We start from the raw sequence: 16,883 nt of genomic DNA on the forward strand, positions 1-16,883 counted from the left end.
TCCTGTAAATACTGCTTTAATTTGGAGATCAGAATCGAATCAGTACCCTTGATGATTATGTCGTTGACATACACCAAGAGAATGACAACGCCAATCTCAGTTTTGTGAAGAAACAAAGATGCATCATACTTGCTTTTGAGAAAAGCAAACTTGAGTAGGGTGGAAGTAAATTTCTCATACCATGCATGAGGGGCCTGTTTGAGACCATACAAGGAGCGAATCAACTTGCACACTGCTGGAGTAGGGGTGGAAAGTAAACCTGCAGGAGGACGCATATACACATCTTCCCTGAGATCCCCATGTAGAAAGGCATTCTTCACATCCATTTGGTACAAATCCCAATTTTGAGAAGTGGCAATAGCCAAAATTGTGCAGATGGTGGTCATTTTGGCCACCGGAGCAAAAGTTTCCTCATCATTTACTCCATATTCTTGATTATTTCCTAGAGCTACTAAGCGGGCTTTGTACCTGTCCAAACTACCATCAGACTTAACCTTAATAGAATAGACCCACTTACATCCAAGTGGAGTCACACTTGTAGGACAATCCACCACTTGTGTGGATGGATTGGGCAGAAAGCTTGTTTCTGTCCGATGGGGGAAGATGCATAAAGCATACACACCAAAAAATGTGAAGATTTGTATAGGTAGGATTGTGATGATAAAGCCTGAAATATGGAGACTCGAAATCCAAAACTTGGGAAGGAAGTCTATTTATAAGAAAGGTTGCTGTGGTAAGTGCTTCTACCCAAAACGTAGGAGGAACCTAAGACTCAATGAGCATGGTCCGGACAACATCTAAAAGATGATGATTCTTTCATTCAGCTATTCTATTTTGTTGTGGAGTATATGGACAAGAATGTTAAGAGATAATACCTTTAGATTGCAAGAAAGATTGGAAATCATAAGACATATATTCCCCACCCGAGTCGGACCGAAGAATTTTAACAGCAGCTGAAAATTGAATGTCAACAATAGCTAAAAATAGTTTGAGCATATGAAAAACTTCTGATTTGTGCCACAAGAAATACGTCCATGTATATCTGCTGTAGTGATCGATAAATGTCACAAAATATTTGCATTGGGCAGAAATAATAGGACTAATACCCCAGACATCACTATGAATGATCTCAAAACTGTGAGTGGCTCTACTTCCTTCAGAAGGAAAGGGTAAAGTCTTACTTTTGCCAAGTTTACAAGTTGCACAATCAGGAAACACAGTGGAAGAAGAATGCTCTTTTATTATTCAATAGACCAGATTTCAACAAATAAGATAGAATCCTAGAATTAGGATGACCAAGGTGCTTATGCCAGACTTATTACAAAGTAAAGATAGTACAGAGAAAGAAGGTAAGCTTCGTGGAACAGGTAGTTGTAGAGAAAAGAGACGTCCATGCTTAGGCCCCTTTGCTATCAACCGCCCTGACATCTGATCCTGAACAACACAACCACCATGAGTAAAATGTACATCATAATTTTGGTCCACAAGCTGGCCAACGGAAACTAAATTCACAGAGAGATTATGTTATACAATAACATCCTTAAAGGAAGAAGATACATCACCAACTGCCACAATGGGTAGAGCACTAGCATTGGCTGTTTGAATATGTGAAGAGCCATAATATTCTCTGACATTACTTAAACTCTGAAGAGCCATAATATTCTCTGACATTAATTAAACTCTGGAGAGAATTAGTCACATGATTAGAAGTGCCCGAGTCCAAGATCCAAGAGGGAGATGAAGAGCCAGTACCTTGAAGACTTAATGCTGAAAATGCACTCACAATCATTTCTTGCACCGTTTCTTGAGTTAGAAAAGGTGCTGGAGGCTGTAAAGCAACAGCAGAAGTTGCAGCAGTAGCAGCAGGCATAGCTGGCTGTAAGTCACCAGTAACAACAGCAGATAGACCTTGTTGGAGTGTGAAGGACGAATAGTACAGTCCTTAATAATGTGCTCTGGCTGCTTGCAGTAATTACAAAATTTATGAGGACAATTAGGGGCAATATGGCCATATTTCTTGCAACTATAGCACTGTGTGATGCTCATGTCATGACACTTCCCCTTGCCATGAGCAGCATAGGCAACTGAGACAGTATTAGAAGCAACATGAGACTGCTCCATAATATTCTAAGTAGTGAGGCGTTGTTCCTCATGCAGGAGGTCTCCAAAACAAGCCTCCAAAGTCGGAATAGGATCTCTATTTACTAGAGAGGCACGAATAGATTCAAAATCAGGCCTCAATTTCATTAGAAATTGGTCTCTTTGGCTGATTTTTTGTACATGTTGTACTGTCTCCAATCCTTCTGCAGAGACCTTGGCTGTAACGAGGTCAGAATAATCACTCCACAAAGTTAGAAAACCATAGTAGTAGTCTTGAATTGATAGATCCCCTTGAGTATAGTTAGCAATGGCCAATTCAAGCTGGAAGTGCCTAGCATTGTTGTCTTGGTTATAGACTTGCTTGAGATAGCTCTACATTGCCTTTGCAGACCTATGAGGACGCAGAGAAAGAATCAGATGAGGCTCCATAGAACCAAGAATCCAGGACATGATTTGGTTATCTTTGGCATCCCAAGCTGCCTTGTTAGCCACAGACCTTTCCGCACTAGATCCCCCTTTGCTGCTGCCATCTATATGTCCCCACCGCGCTTTACCCTTGAGAAAGGTCTCCAATTGAAACTCCCAAGCAGCATAATTTTTGCCAGTGAATCTAACACAAACATTATCTGACTTCTCCATAAGTACTGAGGCTATGACTGAGAAATTTAGGAATGATATTTCTTAGAGAATAGCTCTAATACCATAACAGAATGTTTCAAATTGTCCTCTCTTTTGAGAAGGTCTTTCATTATAAAGGCAAGACTGCCAGTTATACAAGGAAACTTAAATCTGTACATGCTAATTACACAGAGTGATCTTAGGGAGCTATATATGGTAAGCTAGCTAATTTACATAGAGTGATTTTAGGAAGCTATATATGGTAAGATAAATCTCCTCTCCTATTTATGAGAGTATATACAACCTAGATTAATAGCTATTAACAAGGCATAATTTATGGCCTTTTATTGATACCAAGTACACAGGAAGTATACAAGAGAAAAACACCTAATTACAAGCGAAGCTGGAAAATAGCATAAAAGTCATTAAGACTAATCCCATCCATTACAATAATTGAAGCCCAAAGAAACAAAGTATGAAAAAAGAAGGCTCTAATCCCTTCCACCAATCGTTCTGTATTGTCAAAACAACCCCCATTCCTCTCATTCCAAACATACCACATAAGACAAAGAGGTACCATCTTCCAAACGGTCTATATTTGATGATTTCCTTGAATCCCTCTCCAACAAGCCAAAATTCACCACCCTATTGTGCATCACCCAAGCAATGCCAAGCTTAGCAAAAGCCTCATCGCACAATGGAGAAGAAGGTGATCTGTTGATTCTCCACACCTTTTGCACATAAAGCACCAATCCATTGCAACAATACCTCGCTTTCTTAGCTTGTTAGTGGTAAGAAATTTCCCATTAGAAGCCAACCACCCGAAGAAAGCCACCTTGAGAGGCACTTCGCATCTCCAAATATTTTTCCAAGGAAACAAATCGGTAGAAGAATGTGATGCCAAGGCCTTGTGCAAAGATCGAACCAAGAATTTCTTATGACGAAGCTGATTCCAGAGTAATCTATCCTCACCTCTAGATTTTATATTTGAAGCATAGAGCAAGCTAAAAAATCAGTGATGTCCCCCACCTTCCAATCCTGGACATCTCTAATAAAGCTTACTGGCCACTGAATAAAACCAGCAGTGTTGTCCATATAATCAGCCACGGAAGTGCCTTTATCCAAAGCAATTCTAAAGAGAGAAGGGAAAGCACTTTTCAAGGCCTCATACCCACACCATAGGTCATGCGAAAAATGGATCCAGTTACTCCTACCCATTTCAAATCTGAAATTTCTGGAGAGCTCCCCCCATCCATTACGAATGAATTTCCGCACTCCCACACTGTATGCCGCTCTTATTTCGTTTGAGCACCAACCTCCCCAAATACTCCCATATTTGGCATCAATAACAATCCTCCAAAGAGCATCCCCTTCTTGATGGTACCGCCATAACCAATTTCACTAAGAGTGCCTTATTGAAAGTTTTCACCTTTCTAATCCCCAAGCCTCCCAAAGATAAAGGTGTACAAATCTTGTCCCACTTGAGTCTCATCCTCCAATCCACCCCACAAGAAAGCATGAAATATCCTTTCCATTCTGTTAGCCATTCCTGTAGGTAATGGAAATAGAGATAGGAAATAGGCTGGGATATTAGATAAGGTACTCGTGACTAAGGTGATTCTACCACTTTTGGACAAATAGATCTTTTTCCAACCAGCCAATCTACATTCACTTTTCTCTGTAACCCTGTCCCAAATTGCCTTGGATTTATAAGGTGCCCCCAAAGAAAGATCAAGATACTTTATACTCAAAGTAGAAACCGTGCAACCCAAAATATCAGCTAAATCCCCTAAATAATTGACCAAACCTACAGGATCATTTCAGACTTTAACAAGTTCACCTTTAAACTGGATACAGCTTCAAAACATAACAAAAGAGCCTGTAAAGAACAGATCTGATCATAATTTGGCTCACAAAGGATCAAAGTGTTATCCACAAAGAGTAAATGAGAAACATTAATACTGCCATGAAGAATTGCCCACCGAGAAGCGCAAGATGAAACCCCCATCCACTAATGCCTTGAACATTCTGCTCAACACATCCAGACTTTGACGGGTTCACTGAACTACTAGATTTTGAAGAGGTCAATTGGGAGAATGCTCAGTTTGATCTGCTTGGAGGATGACCCTATTCTGTTTAATTGGACAATATGGAGGGAGCATAAATGCTTTGAAGATCACGAGATGCCAGTGGAAGAGCTGCAGAAATTGGTGGACGAATCACTTTATACATGGCAGGAGTGTATAATGTCTTTGTTTTGTAATATTTTCTGAATTTTTGGATGTTCTTCTTTTAGTCAACGAATGGTTTATCTCTTGCATACATCCTGTATAGTAGGGTAGAGTCCCTCTGTGCTTTTAATGAAATGAATTGAATTATATATTTATATATGCATGTATATACAAATGACGTGTTTGAGGCATACCGTCCATAGCTTAATGAAAAGATATGGGCTTACCATGCTCCTGTAATACTTTTCTGGAACAACACAAAATGTATTGATAGCATTCTTTCTATGGATTTTCTTTTTTTCCCCTTCCATTTGCATCTTGTTCACATATAAGAATCACAGATAGATGTTTGATAGAATAGGAGATGATCATTTGCAGCATATACTTTTAACTATCCCCTCCTTGCTGTGTTAAGAGTGAGACAGCAAGAGGTCAATGTAGTCATCGTGACGGTGGCCAAAAGTTTGGGTTTTTTTTATTTTTATTTTTTATGAATAGATCTGTTTGATTTTTCTCTAGCATAAACTAATCAATGACTTGTAACATCAATATTGTTTCTGAGGCTTGGCTTTGTTAATGGTGTTCTGCATTAATGGAACCATTTTGTAGCAAGAAGGTTCAAAACACTAAAGTGATGGGCTTTTTTAAGGTTGGAGGGTAAATCATTGTTTTGTCCTGGGATAAGATGTGGTTTATATGAAGCCTTTGACATACAGCAATCTGTACATCAATTTGTGTTTTATTTTACTTATTCTAGAATTGAGCTTATCACTTTGCTTTGGCATTACAAACATGAGAGGGAAGCCTGGTGGAAAGCGGCGGTGGATTCTAAATTTGGATATGCTTGCTGTGAGAGGTGTTCTAATGAGGTGCATGGACCGCAGGTTTTGGGGTTGTAGAAATATATCAGAAGAGTGAGGGTTTTTGTAGTCATTCTAGACTTGAGGTAGTTGATGGGTTCGGGACTAGATTTTGGCATGATTTAATGTGTAAAGACGGGGTCCTCAAGGAAACCTTCCCAAGGGTATATAACCCTGCCGGTGTGTAGGAAGCCTCAATGACTGGTCTATTGAAGTTTTCCAACTTGTCCCCTAAAGGGAATGAGAGCGTCTGTAGAGCGGCCCATGCTTGGGAAGTTGATGCTTTTTGCAGAAGTTCTCAATCTCTTGTATTCTTCTAGAACTTTTCTTGGAGGTCAGATTATATTCTTTTGGACCCCTTCCAAGAAAAAGAAGTTCATTGTTCAATCATTTTACCAAGTCATTGTGCCTCAGGATGCTATTAACCCTTTGACAAACCAAGGCACCCATGTGGGATATTTTTTATTTTTATTTTCACTTGGATGGCCTCCTTGGGCAAGATCCTCATCATGGATAATTTAGGATAACATCGCATCATTGTGATAGATTGGTGTTGTATGTGCAAAAGGAATGGAAATCTGTACACCATTGTTTACTTTATTGGGAGATGGTTAGTGTTATGGAGATAATTTAGGCCTTTCTATATCTAGATTGTATAGCTGAGAATTAGGCTGGCTGTAAATAGACTTAACATGTGAGGCTGTAGATACTTAATGGGTACAGAAAAACCGGTAGCAATTAGGTGCTGAAATTACGCTGAAACTCTGGCATAAGATGTAGCTCTCTTGTATATATAAATGAAAGAAACCGATGGAAAGGGTATTCAGACCAATTTGACAGTTAGAACCTTGTGGGATTGAATTTTTGGTAGAGCTGGGCTGGCTTGGGTTATGTTGAAGGATGGTAGACCTCTTTTCAAGTTGGAGAAGCTTATATGGCAGCATACAAATTGTAACAGTGTGGAAGATGGTTCCATCTGCCTAGTGTGGTGATTTTAGTGGGAAGTAATGATAGAATATTTAAGGATCGCGAGCAGACGATGGAAGAGTTTAAAACTTCCCACTTCAGTGCTTTGTTTATTTGGGCAATTGCTATAATTTTAATGACCTGAGCTTTCATTTTTTCCTTGTATCTCTTTATATTTCTAATTAGATGTTCCTTTTGTATAGATCGTGTGTACTCGAGCTATTTCTTTTATGTTTTATGATAGAAAAAATTTATTAATTTAAAAAAAAAAAAAGGAATAATAAAAACTCAATCCTTCCTCTCTAAGACAATCGCATTGCATCCACTGAGGAAAATATAATGTAAATACGAGCAAGTTATAGTCTTTTAAAGGACAGCTTACATGACCAACAAAAAAGAAGCATCTGATCCATATTTTCCCATAATAATGCTGATTGAAAGGCATAAGGTGATGCAAAGCTGTTGATTACAAAAAAAAGTGTCCAATGCCTATCCAACTTGGAACTAATCTAAAATCAGTTTTGATTTTATATAAGATTTCCATTATGTGTCTATAAATGCTGTTTTATGATTATTTTTTTTGTATTTTGTTAGATAACTTATAATGAAAAAATATCCCAAAATTACCTGTGGGAACCATATTTGTCATTTATAGGTGAGAATGGTCACGGGAGACAATCTTCAAACAGCGAAAGCAATAGCTTTGGAGTGTGGGATACTTGCTTCAAGTGAGGAAGCTACAGAGCCTAACATTATTGAGGGAAGAAAATTCCATGCATCATCCGAGAGAGAAAGGGAAGAACTTGCCAAGAAAATTGTGGTATGGTTCGAGTAGTGTGGTTTTTCTATATTAATTTGCAGGATGTCCATTAAGTATAAATTACCCTTCCGCTCCATGGCGAGTGTTCCTGATTGCAAACTCAGAAATATTTCTTAATTACTTTCGTGGAAGATAATATGTTGTAATAGATCATTTATGGCTGACGTATAGGTGATGGGTAGGTCTTCTCCTAATGACAAGCTCTTGCTTGTGCAAGCACTCCGTAAGGGGGGAGAAGTTGTTGCTGTAACAGGAGATGGCACCAATGATGCTCCTGCACTTCATGAGGTTTGGCTTCTTTATCAAGATATTTATTTAAGTAGCTTTAAACTTTTATATCCTTTTTTTAACCTTAAAAGCTCATGGAAGTGGTTAATAAATAGTGTCAAGTTATGAAGATATACATGCTGTCAGAAAGCAAAATTTAAAGTTGTTTGGATCCTCGAGATGTATTTCACTAGGAAACTTCTCATTACATGGAGATGAAGATATACATGCCCAGTATCTGATTTGTAAACGCAATCAGTATCCTATTTGTGCATTAATCCCATGTTTAATGCTACAAGTACATATTGTTTGTGTGAATGGGAGAAGCCCAGCATGTATCTTATACATGCCCAGTTCCTCTTTGTTCTGTTTTCCCTGATATTGAGTGGAATTCAAAATCTTCAGATTGGGTGTTGAGAAAGGTGGATGAGATTAAAGAGTGTGTGGGTGTGCCTTGTGATGGGTTTGAGGAACAGTTTAGAGCTTTATTGATTGCTATTGAGGCCGGTCAGCCTTCGTTGGCCAGATCTGTTTTAAAGAAGGAGAGGGAATTGAAGAGGTTGTCATGCTTCGTAAACTATGGTGGGAAGGGAGGAAGCGTTCTTAGGAATAAGGGAAAGGTAAGGGCTGTGATTGTAATGCCCATCCTTGTGGTGGGTTCTTTAGAAAATGATTTTGTGAAAATAGACGGGAATTACGGTTCTTGTTGAAAATTTCTTTTCCTTTCATGTCAGGATACAAAAGACTCCATGTTTATAAATAAAACTCATTTATTAATTTAAAAAGTTACAAACATTAAATTTTTATAATTAAAGTCTTTCGTACAAAATAGTGCGCCTAGGCTTTCGTGCTCTTCCCTTTGGGCTGTGCCCGTCCTGATGTGTCTTGCTCATCTTGTCCCTGGGAGGGCACACATTAAAACTAAAATAAGTTGATGACTCGTAAGCATTACTTCGTACAATTAAAATATAATAATATAGGTTTTCAGTCATGCATTTATCACTCTATACATATCATACGTAGACATTCAATTCTTTTTAAAAATGTTGCGAGGTGGGTCTTTCTTTAAAGAGGGTTTTCCTTCGTAAAACAGTTCCCCACGCCTCGCTGCCTTCATTTCTTAAAGTGTTTTTTCATGCATACATCTTTTTATACATACATGCATTTTTTTTTAACATGCATACATTCTTTCTTATCTCTTTCATTAACTGTTGCACATTGTTGCGCCCTATGTGCTGGGGTTAGCGGTCTTTTGGACCTGATTCTGCCCATAGCCACAAGTTGGGAATCCATTCCGTTAGGGTGTAGCACTGGGTGCACTACCAGTACTACTTACCCGGCATTACAATCTGCCCAGTCCAGTCCTTTGGTACCTTTTCCTTTCCATTCATATGGCTGTTACGTATTTTCATACATCAAGCATTCATTCATTTCATTCGTTTTTTTCAATTCAGTCCTTTCATTCATTTACAGTCCATTCATTCATTTCAGCCCTTACAGTTCTTACAGTCCTTCAGTCATTTCATTCATAAAACATTGTTTAAACATCAGTTCGTGCATCATTTAAAACATCAGTTCATAGGGACATTCTAAAACGCTTTCTTCGCATTGTTTAAAGCATAGGACCAAGGCCTCTCATTTCATTTCGTGAAAATACACACAATACATACCACATATACATCCATACACATGCATATACTTGAAAATTTATACTTAACTTTCTTTCTTAAACCAATGTTTCGCGTCAATTCGTAAAGCATCATAAGGAAAAGCATTTCGTTTTCATCTTCTTATCTTTTAGAAAACTCTAGAAGAGTATAAAAGCAATACTTACCTAGACTTCATGCCATACTCATTCCATGCAGTCCATTCGTGTGCGTGTTAGATGGCAACCTACATGCATACACATAACCTCACGTCATTCTCTATCCAGTAAATAAGCAACTATATACTAAAAATAGAACTACGCCCCACTTGCAACTATACTAGAAATAGAACTACTCTCTTCACTCTACGCCACACGGTGCATCGCTGCACTACATGGAGTATGCTCCACATGTACTCCCTACAAACACCACACCGCATCACAACTACGGCTTACACCTCACGCCCATACGCATAGCATAGTCCATAACACTACACAGTTATGCCCAACACTTCACTACACAGCCATACTTCACTTCACAACTACGCAGCGAACACCACAATATTAACAGTATAGTCTACAGTCCAACCAACCAACATTAATATAAATAACGAGGGGTAGAGGCTTATACCATCGATGGGATAACCCATGCGCCGCTTGCTGCCCGTCACGATCAAGGCGTCGGAGGAGTCGTACGTGGCGGTTAGCCATGTACAGTGGCTGTCCACCACGTAAAATGACAGTTTGAGCTTAGGAAAGGGCTAGGGGTGGTCTTGAGAGGTTCATGGTGGCCTTGGAATGGTGGTGAGGGGCAGAGCATGTCGGCATATCGCCGTGAACAGTGCATCCAAGAGTGTCAGAGGGTGTGTGAGGCAAGGGAGGGGCTGGACGTTAGGGCTAGGCAAGGAGGAGCTTGAGGGAGGTGTGGTGAAGCTGTGGTGGCGAGGTGGTGGCTGGATGGTGGCCCACGGCGGCGAATCTGGTTGTGAGGGGTGCAAGCCGTCCATGAGGGAGTGGGGGAGAGTGAGAGCTGTAGGGACTTCAGTTGGGCATGAAAATAGCTAGTGGAGGTCACGGTGGTCAGGGGATCATGGTGGTCGTGGTATGGTGGCGTGGGTAGCCGTGCTTGATGGAGAAACCGTGCGTGTATGTGTAGTGACCCAACGAAGAGAGAGGGAGGTAGGGGGAAAGAAGACCATGGAAAGGAAGCCTATGGAGTGGTGGTGCCATTGGTGGTGGTCGGAGGCCAAGTTGGCCTTCTACGGCCACTCTAGTAGGAGAAATGGGCTTGAAACCCATTTTAGCTAAATTGCTGTGGGAGGGGGAGGAGGGCACATGGGGGCTCGCCGGTGGGAGGAGATGTTGGCCGGAGGAAGAGGAGCAACTAGTGACTGGTGGTCAGGCCAAGGATGGCCGGCGGCGGCTAGGCTGGAGGATGGAAGGATTCGGTTAAGGGTGAAGTGGAACTATCAGGTTCAAGGGGAGAGGGGAGAGAGAAAGGAAAGAGAGGAAATGAGGGAAAAAGGCTAGGAGCTTGGGTATTTAATCCAGGTTATTCGTTTCGGGATCTACAAAACGATTTAACGGTGAATTTAAATCCTAATTTGAAAATGCACGAGCGTTTTATTTAATTTAAAACATTGAGAGGAATTAAGATAGAATATTATTTTATAAACTAAAATTTATAAAATAATATTCTTTCATCATTAATTAAAATGATGAAGTCTCGTTAATCACTTGAAGAGAATAAAACCATTTAAATTAATTTAGAGTTTTCAACATAAATTTAAATCTTGTAATATTTTTAAATGACTAAAATATTTTAATTTAAATAATTTTCCACAATTATAATATTTTTGGAGCTCTTCAAAAATATTATAATTATGTTATTTAAAAAAAAGTTTAGTCCAATAACACTAGAAATATCACATATAAATATTTTCAGAATATTTAAAATATTCGTAAGCTTTTAAAATAATGGGCTTGCTTTAAAATCCGCTTAATATCTTTTAAAACACGCCATCGGGGTACAACACGTAGATCGAAGCTCATAATTATAGAAGAAAGAAGGAGCGGGTTATTACAGTGATAGATTCCAAATGAAGCCAAAGATTATTTCCTGGAATATAAGGGGTCTTAATGACCCTCGTAAGCATTTTCGGGGGAAAAATTGGTTTAGAAAATGGAGGGTGGATGTGATTTGCCTTCAAGAAACTAAACTGAATTTGTGAATCAAGCTATTGTTCAGAGTTTGTGGAATTGTAGTAGTGTGGGTTGGGTAGAGTTGGTGTCCAAAGTGGCTTCGGGTGGAATTATAATAATGTGGAATAGGAGGGTGGTGGAGTTGAGGGATCATTTTGTGGGGCAATCTTGGTGGCTTGTCATTTTAAGAATTTTGAGGATGAGTTTGAATGGGCGTTTGCTGGAGTGTATGGTCCTGATGTGGATAGTAGTAGGAGGTTATTATGGGATGAAATGTTGGGTGTTTGTGGCTGGTGGAATTTACCTTAGTGTTTTGGTGGGGATTTTAAACTCACTCATTTCCCTAGTGAGAGATCAGGGGAATCTTATTTTTCTCATGCTATGTCTTCTTTTTCAGATTCAATTTTTGAATTAAATCTGATTGATTTACCTTTGGTGAGAGGAGATTATACTTGGTCTAATGCTAGGTTTTTTCAAGGATGGATAGGTTTCTAGTTTTGCCTTCTTGGGAGGCTCATTTTTCTGGTTTGAGTCATAAATTATTGCCGAGATTGTGTTTTAATCATTATCCTATCATGTTGGATTGTGGTGGTGATATGAACTAGTGGAATTTGAATCCCTTGAACCCACAATCAATTTGAGAACCCACCGAACTTGCAATGAATCTTTAAGACTAGGTTCATCTTGGTGCCCATCAGGTGGTATCGAGGGTGGGAGAAGATATTTTAAATTTGAAAACATGTGGCTGAAGGAAGAGGGTTTTGTGGACAGGATGAGAAGTTGGTGGAATTCCTATAATTTTTCTGGCACTCCTAGTTTTGTCTTGGCTGGAAAATTGAAATTTTTCAAGATAGATTTAAAGAGATGGAATAAAGAAGAGTTTGAGAATTTGTATAGCAAGAGGAAACTTCTATTGGAAGAGTTGAGAGGTTTGGAAGAGAAGGAGGTGCAAGGGGTGTTATCGGGGGAGGACAGCATAATAAAAATAGGGGCGGTCTCCGAACTGGAAAACATAGCATTAATGGAGGAAATTTCATAGAGGCAAAAATCTAGGGTGCTGTGGTTGAAGGAAGGAGATAGGTGCACTAAATTCTTTTATCAAATGGTGAACTCTCATAGAAGAAATAATGTGATAGAGGTTCTTCAAGATGGGGACAGGCTTATCACGGACCAAGAAGACATTAAGGCTCATATAGTGAATTTTTATGAGCAGCTGTTTTCAGAAGATTTTTCTTGGAGACAAAACTGGACAGGCTGAAACTGATTGGTTGGAGAGAGAATTTGAAGAAGATGAAGTGCTTAATGTGGTTAAAGGTATGGTTAGGGATAAGGCTCCGGGTCCGGATGGGTTCTCTTTGGCATTTTATCAAGCTTGCTAGGATATAGTTAGAGAAGATATTCTGAAGGTGTTTGCTGAGTTTCATTCGTATATGAGGTTTGAGAAGAGTTTTAATGCGACTTTCATTGCACTTATTCTGAAAAGGTAGGGGCTGTAGAGATGAGAGATTTTCGGCTTATTAGTTTGGTGAATGGAGTGTATAAAATAATTTCTAAGGTGCTGGCCAAACGTTTGAGCAGGGTGATGGAGAGGTTAATTTTAAAATCTCAAAACACTTTTGTGAGGGGAAGACAGATTTTAGACTCTGTTTTAATTGCTAATGAATGATTGGATGGTAGAATTAAAATGGAGAAAGCTGGCATTTAAATCAAATTGGACATGGAAAAGGCTTATGACCATGTGTGCTGGGATTTCCTTGATTATTTGCTGAGGAGATATGGATTTCGTGATAAATGGCATTCGTGGATGAAGCATTGTGTGTCAACTTTGAAATTTTCTATTTTGGTGAATGGAGAACTGGTTGGCTTCTTTGGTAGCTCATGTAATTTGAGGCAAGGTGATCCCATCTCCCCCTTTGTCTTTGTTATGATTATGGATGCCTTGAGTAGAATGATTGAGAAGGCGGTGGATGGCAATTTTCTGTCCAGTTTTGTGATGGGTAATGAGGTTCGGAGCAGTTTTAAGGTCTCACATTTATTATTTCCTGATGATATTTTGATCTTTAGTGGGCCTGATTCTGACAATCTACGTGTTTTGAGAGCACTTCTGCTGTGTTTTGAAGCTGTATCGCAGTTAAGAGTTAATATGTCGAAATCTGAAGTCATTCCTGTGGGTTCTGTTCAGAATATTTCAGACTTGGCAAATATTCTGGGGTGCAGAATTTCTTCACTCCCTATGAGGTACCTGGGGCTTCCTTTGGGGGCTTCTTTTAAATCTGTTAATATTTGGGATGGGGTGATTGAGAAAATAGAAAGGAGGTTAGCTGGTTGGAAAATGATCTACTTGTCTAAGGGGGGAAGATTAACTCTAATAAAAAGTACTTTGTTTAATTTTCCACTTATTTCTTTTCTCTTTTTCCATTGCTGGCAAGGGTTGAAAAAAGAATTGAGAGTTTATTTCGGGATTTTTAATGGGATGGTAAAAGGAGAAAAAAAAAACTCCATTTGGTTAGTTGGAAGAAGGTTTGTCAACCGATTGATTGTAGAGGGTTGGGGATTAAAAATTTAAGATTGTTTAATAGAGATACCATTTGGAAAGTAATGCCTTTTGGAAGAATGTTATTGAGGTAAAATATGGTAGTTTGTGGGGAGGTTGCTGTTCTAAAGATACTAGTGGTGCGTATGGGGTGAGTTTGTGGAAGTTCATTAGAAAAGGATGGGGGTTTTTTCAAATCATATTAGATTGAAGGTGGGGAGATGGGAAGAGGATGCTTTTCTGGGATGACTTGTGGTGTGGGGTTCTTCACTAAGGCAGGACTTCCCCTCTCTTTTCAGAATTGCTAGGGATCAAAATGCAGCTGTAGGAAAGTCTTTCTGTGGCATTGACAATAATATTCAGTCGAATGTCATCTTTCTCGGGGTGTTAATGACTGGAAAGTGGATTATGTAAAGGCTTTTCTTGAAAGAATTTATAGTTCAAAGTTGATGCTTGGTAGGGTGGACAGCATACTGTGGTTTCCTGCAGGAAATTCCAAGTTTTCAGTCTCCTCTTTTTACAGAATATTAACCTGTCACAGGAGTTGTGAATTTCCCCGGAAAAACATATGGAAAGTGAAAGTTCCTTTTCCAAGGTTGCTTTTTTCTGTTGGGTGGTTTCCTTCTACTGAAAATCTTAGAAGGAGAGGTATGTTCATTGCTGATTGGTGTGTCATGTGCAAGAAGGATGGGGATCTGTAAATCACCTCTTTCTTCATTGTGAAGTGGCCAGGTTCCTGTGGAATGAGGTTTTAAATCAGACCGGTTTACTTTGGGTAATGTTCAAGGAAGTGGTGGATTTATTGGTAGGTTGGAAAGGTTTGAAGGGTAGTAAGAATGCTGCTTATGTTTGGAAGATGATTCCTTCTTGTCTCATGTGGTCTCTATGGCTTGAAGGGAATGGGAGATGCTTCGAAGACAGATCGATCATTGGGAGAACTTAGGGATTTCCTCTTTAGTACTTTGAGTTTGTGGGCTAAAGTTTTTGTAATGGAAGATATTTTCCAGATTCTGTTTTAGTTTTCCTTTTGTTTTTGGAAAGTAGTAGGTATTTCCTTTGTATACGTCCTGTGTACTTGGGCTTATGCCTATTTCTTGGGAATAAAATCTTTTATTACTTATATAAAAAAAAAAAGAAAAAAGAAGTAGACTTTGACATAAATGTCCGAGATTCTGAAAGTATTGGGCTTCTGTTCATGTGCATTTTTCCGTTGTGTAGCAATTTCTTGCTGTGCCTCTTGTAGTTCAAAAACTTTTATTTACTACACTTTCCATTATCACAAGAATGACTTCCTCGTCATAGTTGATCACATTTATACCATTTGGACTATAGGCAGATATTGGTCTTTCTATGGGCATTCAAGGAACTGAAGTAGCAAAGGAAAGTTCAGATATTATTATCTTGGATGATAATTTTGCTTCTGTTGTAAAGGTCAGTGGGCATCTTATCTGTTTTACTTCATACAGGTATTATTAGATAGGGGTTGAATCATCTTTACCATCTTTACAGTGAATACCATTTATCCTTTTAGCAATAATATACTGAACCATTCTCAGTACTTCAATTATCTATTCAATGAATTTGGTGTTGCTTTAAATGCATGTTGATTTTTGGAGATTAAGTTGATATGAATTAATACATGGGATAGTTTTGAGAGGCTTTACATTTAGGAAGCAGGGATAACTTAAAGAGAAATGCTAGATCTACAAAGGTATCTTACAAAAGCAAACTTACAAATGGATGTGACTCAATGTGAGACATCAGATCAATAAAAGGAGTTTTACAATTTCCCGCATTACATCTAGTCACATCAGTTTGTAAGTTTACTTTTGTGAGATTTCTATGTAGACCAAGCATTTCTCTACCTCAAAAGGGTCTCGATATTCATGTTGGATACATATAGGAACATATATACAGTTTGGAAAGAGATTCGTGTATGCGTGTTTTAATTTTGAAATAGATACCTTTGGGACATGAAAGACATGAGCAGGACGTGTTGGGACACATCTGAGATCTAAAACTACAGGTCTGCTCGTTTTACCTAAATATTTCACCATCTCTCTCTCTCTCTGCAGTTTTTATCTTCAATTTTAACCGTCATACTTATGTTACAGCAAAGCAAGAAGAAAAAAAAAAGAATGAATGAAAAAACTCATTTGACATTTATTCTTTGTGATATACTTGACATGAACTTGAAGTATTTTTCTTTGTACCTATTTTTTTCTCTTATAAAATTAGCTTCCAGTTAAGGATGGACATGCCTTAGATATTTATGGGCTATACCCTGGCTTACGAAAAATTTATGGCATTGTCATTGCCTCTCATCTAATATATCCACATGTATGACTCATACATTTTTACACTTTCATAGATAGGAACTGTAGATCCATTACTCTTTTAGGAAGGAAGTTTGGCACAATGTCCGTTGTATTATTTTACATCAGCAGGTACCATGCACTTCAAGTCGAAGCTGATTTGTAAAATGATAGATGATGGTTTTTATGGTTATATGGAATAGGATAGAGTAGATAAGAAAATAACAACCAATTGTTATGCCAGTGTTCTCTATATATAGAAGCCAAAGTAAAACATAAGATAAAACATTCAAAATATATTTCTGAACTTCTTAAATACCCCTGTA

General features: G+C 38.7%; 1 protein-coding gene across 7 annotated transcripts in view; it reads left to right on the forward strand.

The window, feature by feature from the left end:
• LOC122300123 (calcium-transporting ATPase 9, plasma membrane-type-like) overlaps window positions 1-16,883 on the forward strand; it is a 72,546-nt gene that overhangs the window by 36,511 nt on the left and 19,152 nt on the right. For 6 of the 7 annotated variants that reach the window (XM_043110542.1, XM_043110544.1, XM_043110541.1 and 3 more), the window contains 3 exons: window positions 7,431-7,595; window positions 7,767-7,883; window positions 15,575-15,673. In XM_043110542.1, coding sequence (XP_042966476.1) covers window positions 7,431-7,595; window positions 7,767-7,883; window positions 15,575-15,673 — 381 coding nt within the window. Of the gene's footprint in view, window positions 1-7,430; window positions 7,596-7,766; window positions 7,884-15,574; window positions 15,674-16,202; window positions 16,269-16,883 lie in introns of those variants that run through there. The other variant, XM_043110546.1, reaches the window with a different exon arrangement.

This window comes from Carya illinoinensis, chromosome 2 (assembly GCF_018687715.1).
Source record: "Carya illinoinensis cultivar Pawnee chromosome 2, C.illinoinensisPawnee_v1, whole genome shotgun sequence".
Classification (NCBI taxonomy): Eukaryota; Viridiplantae; Streptophyta; class Magnoliopsida; order Fagales; family Juglandaceae; genus Carya; species Carya illinoinensis.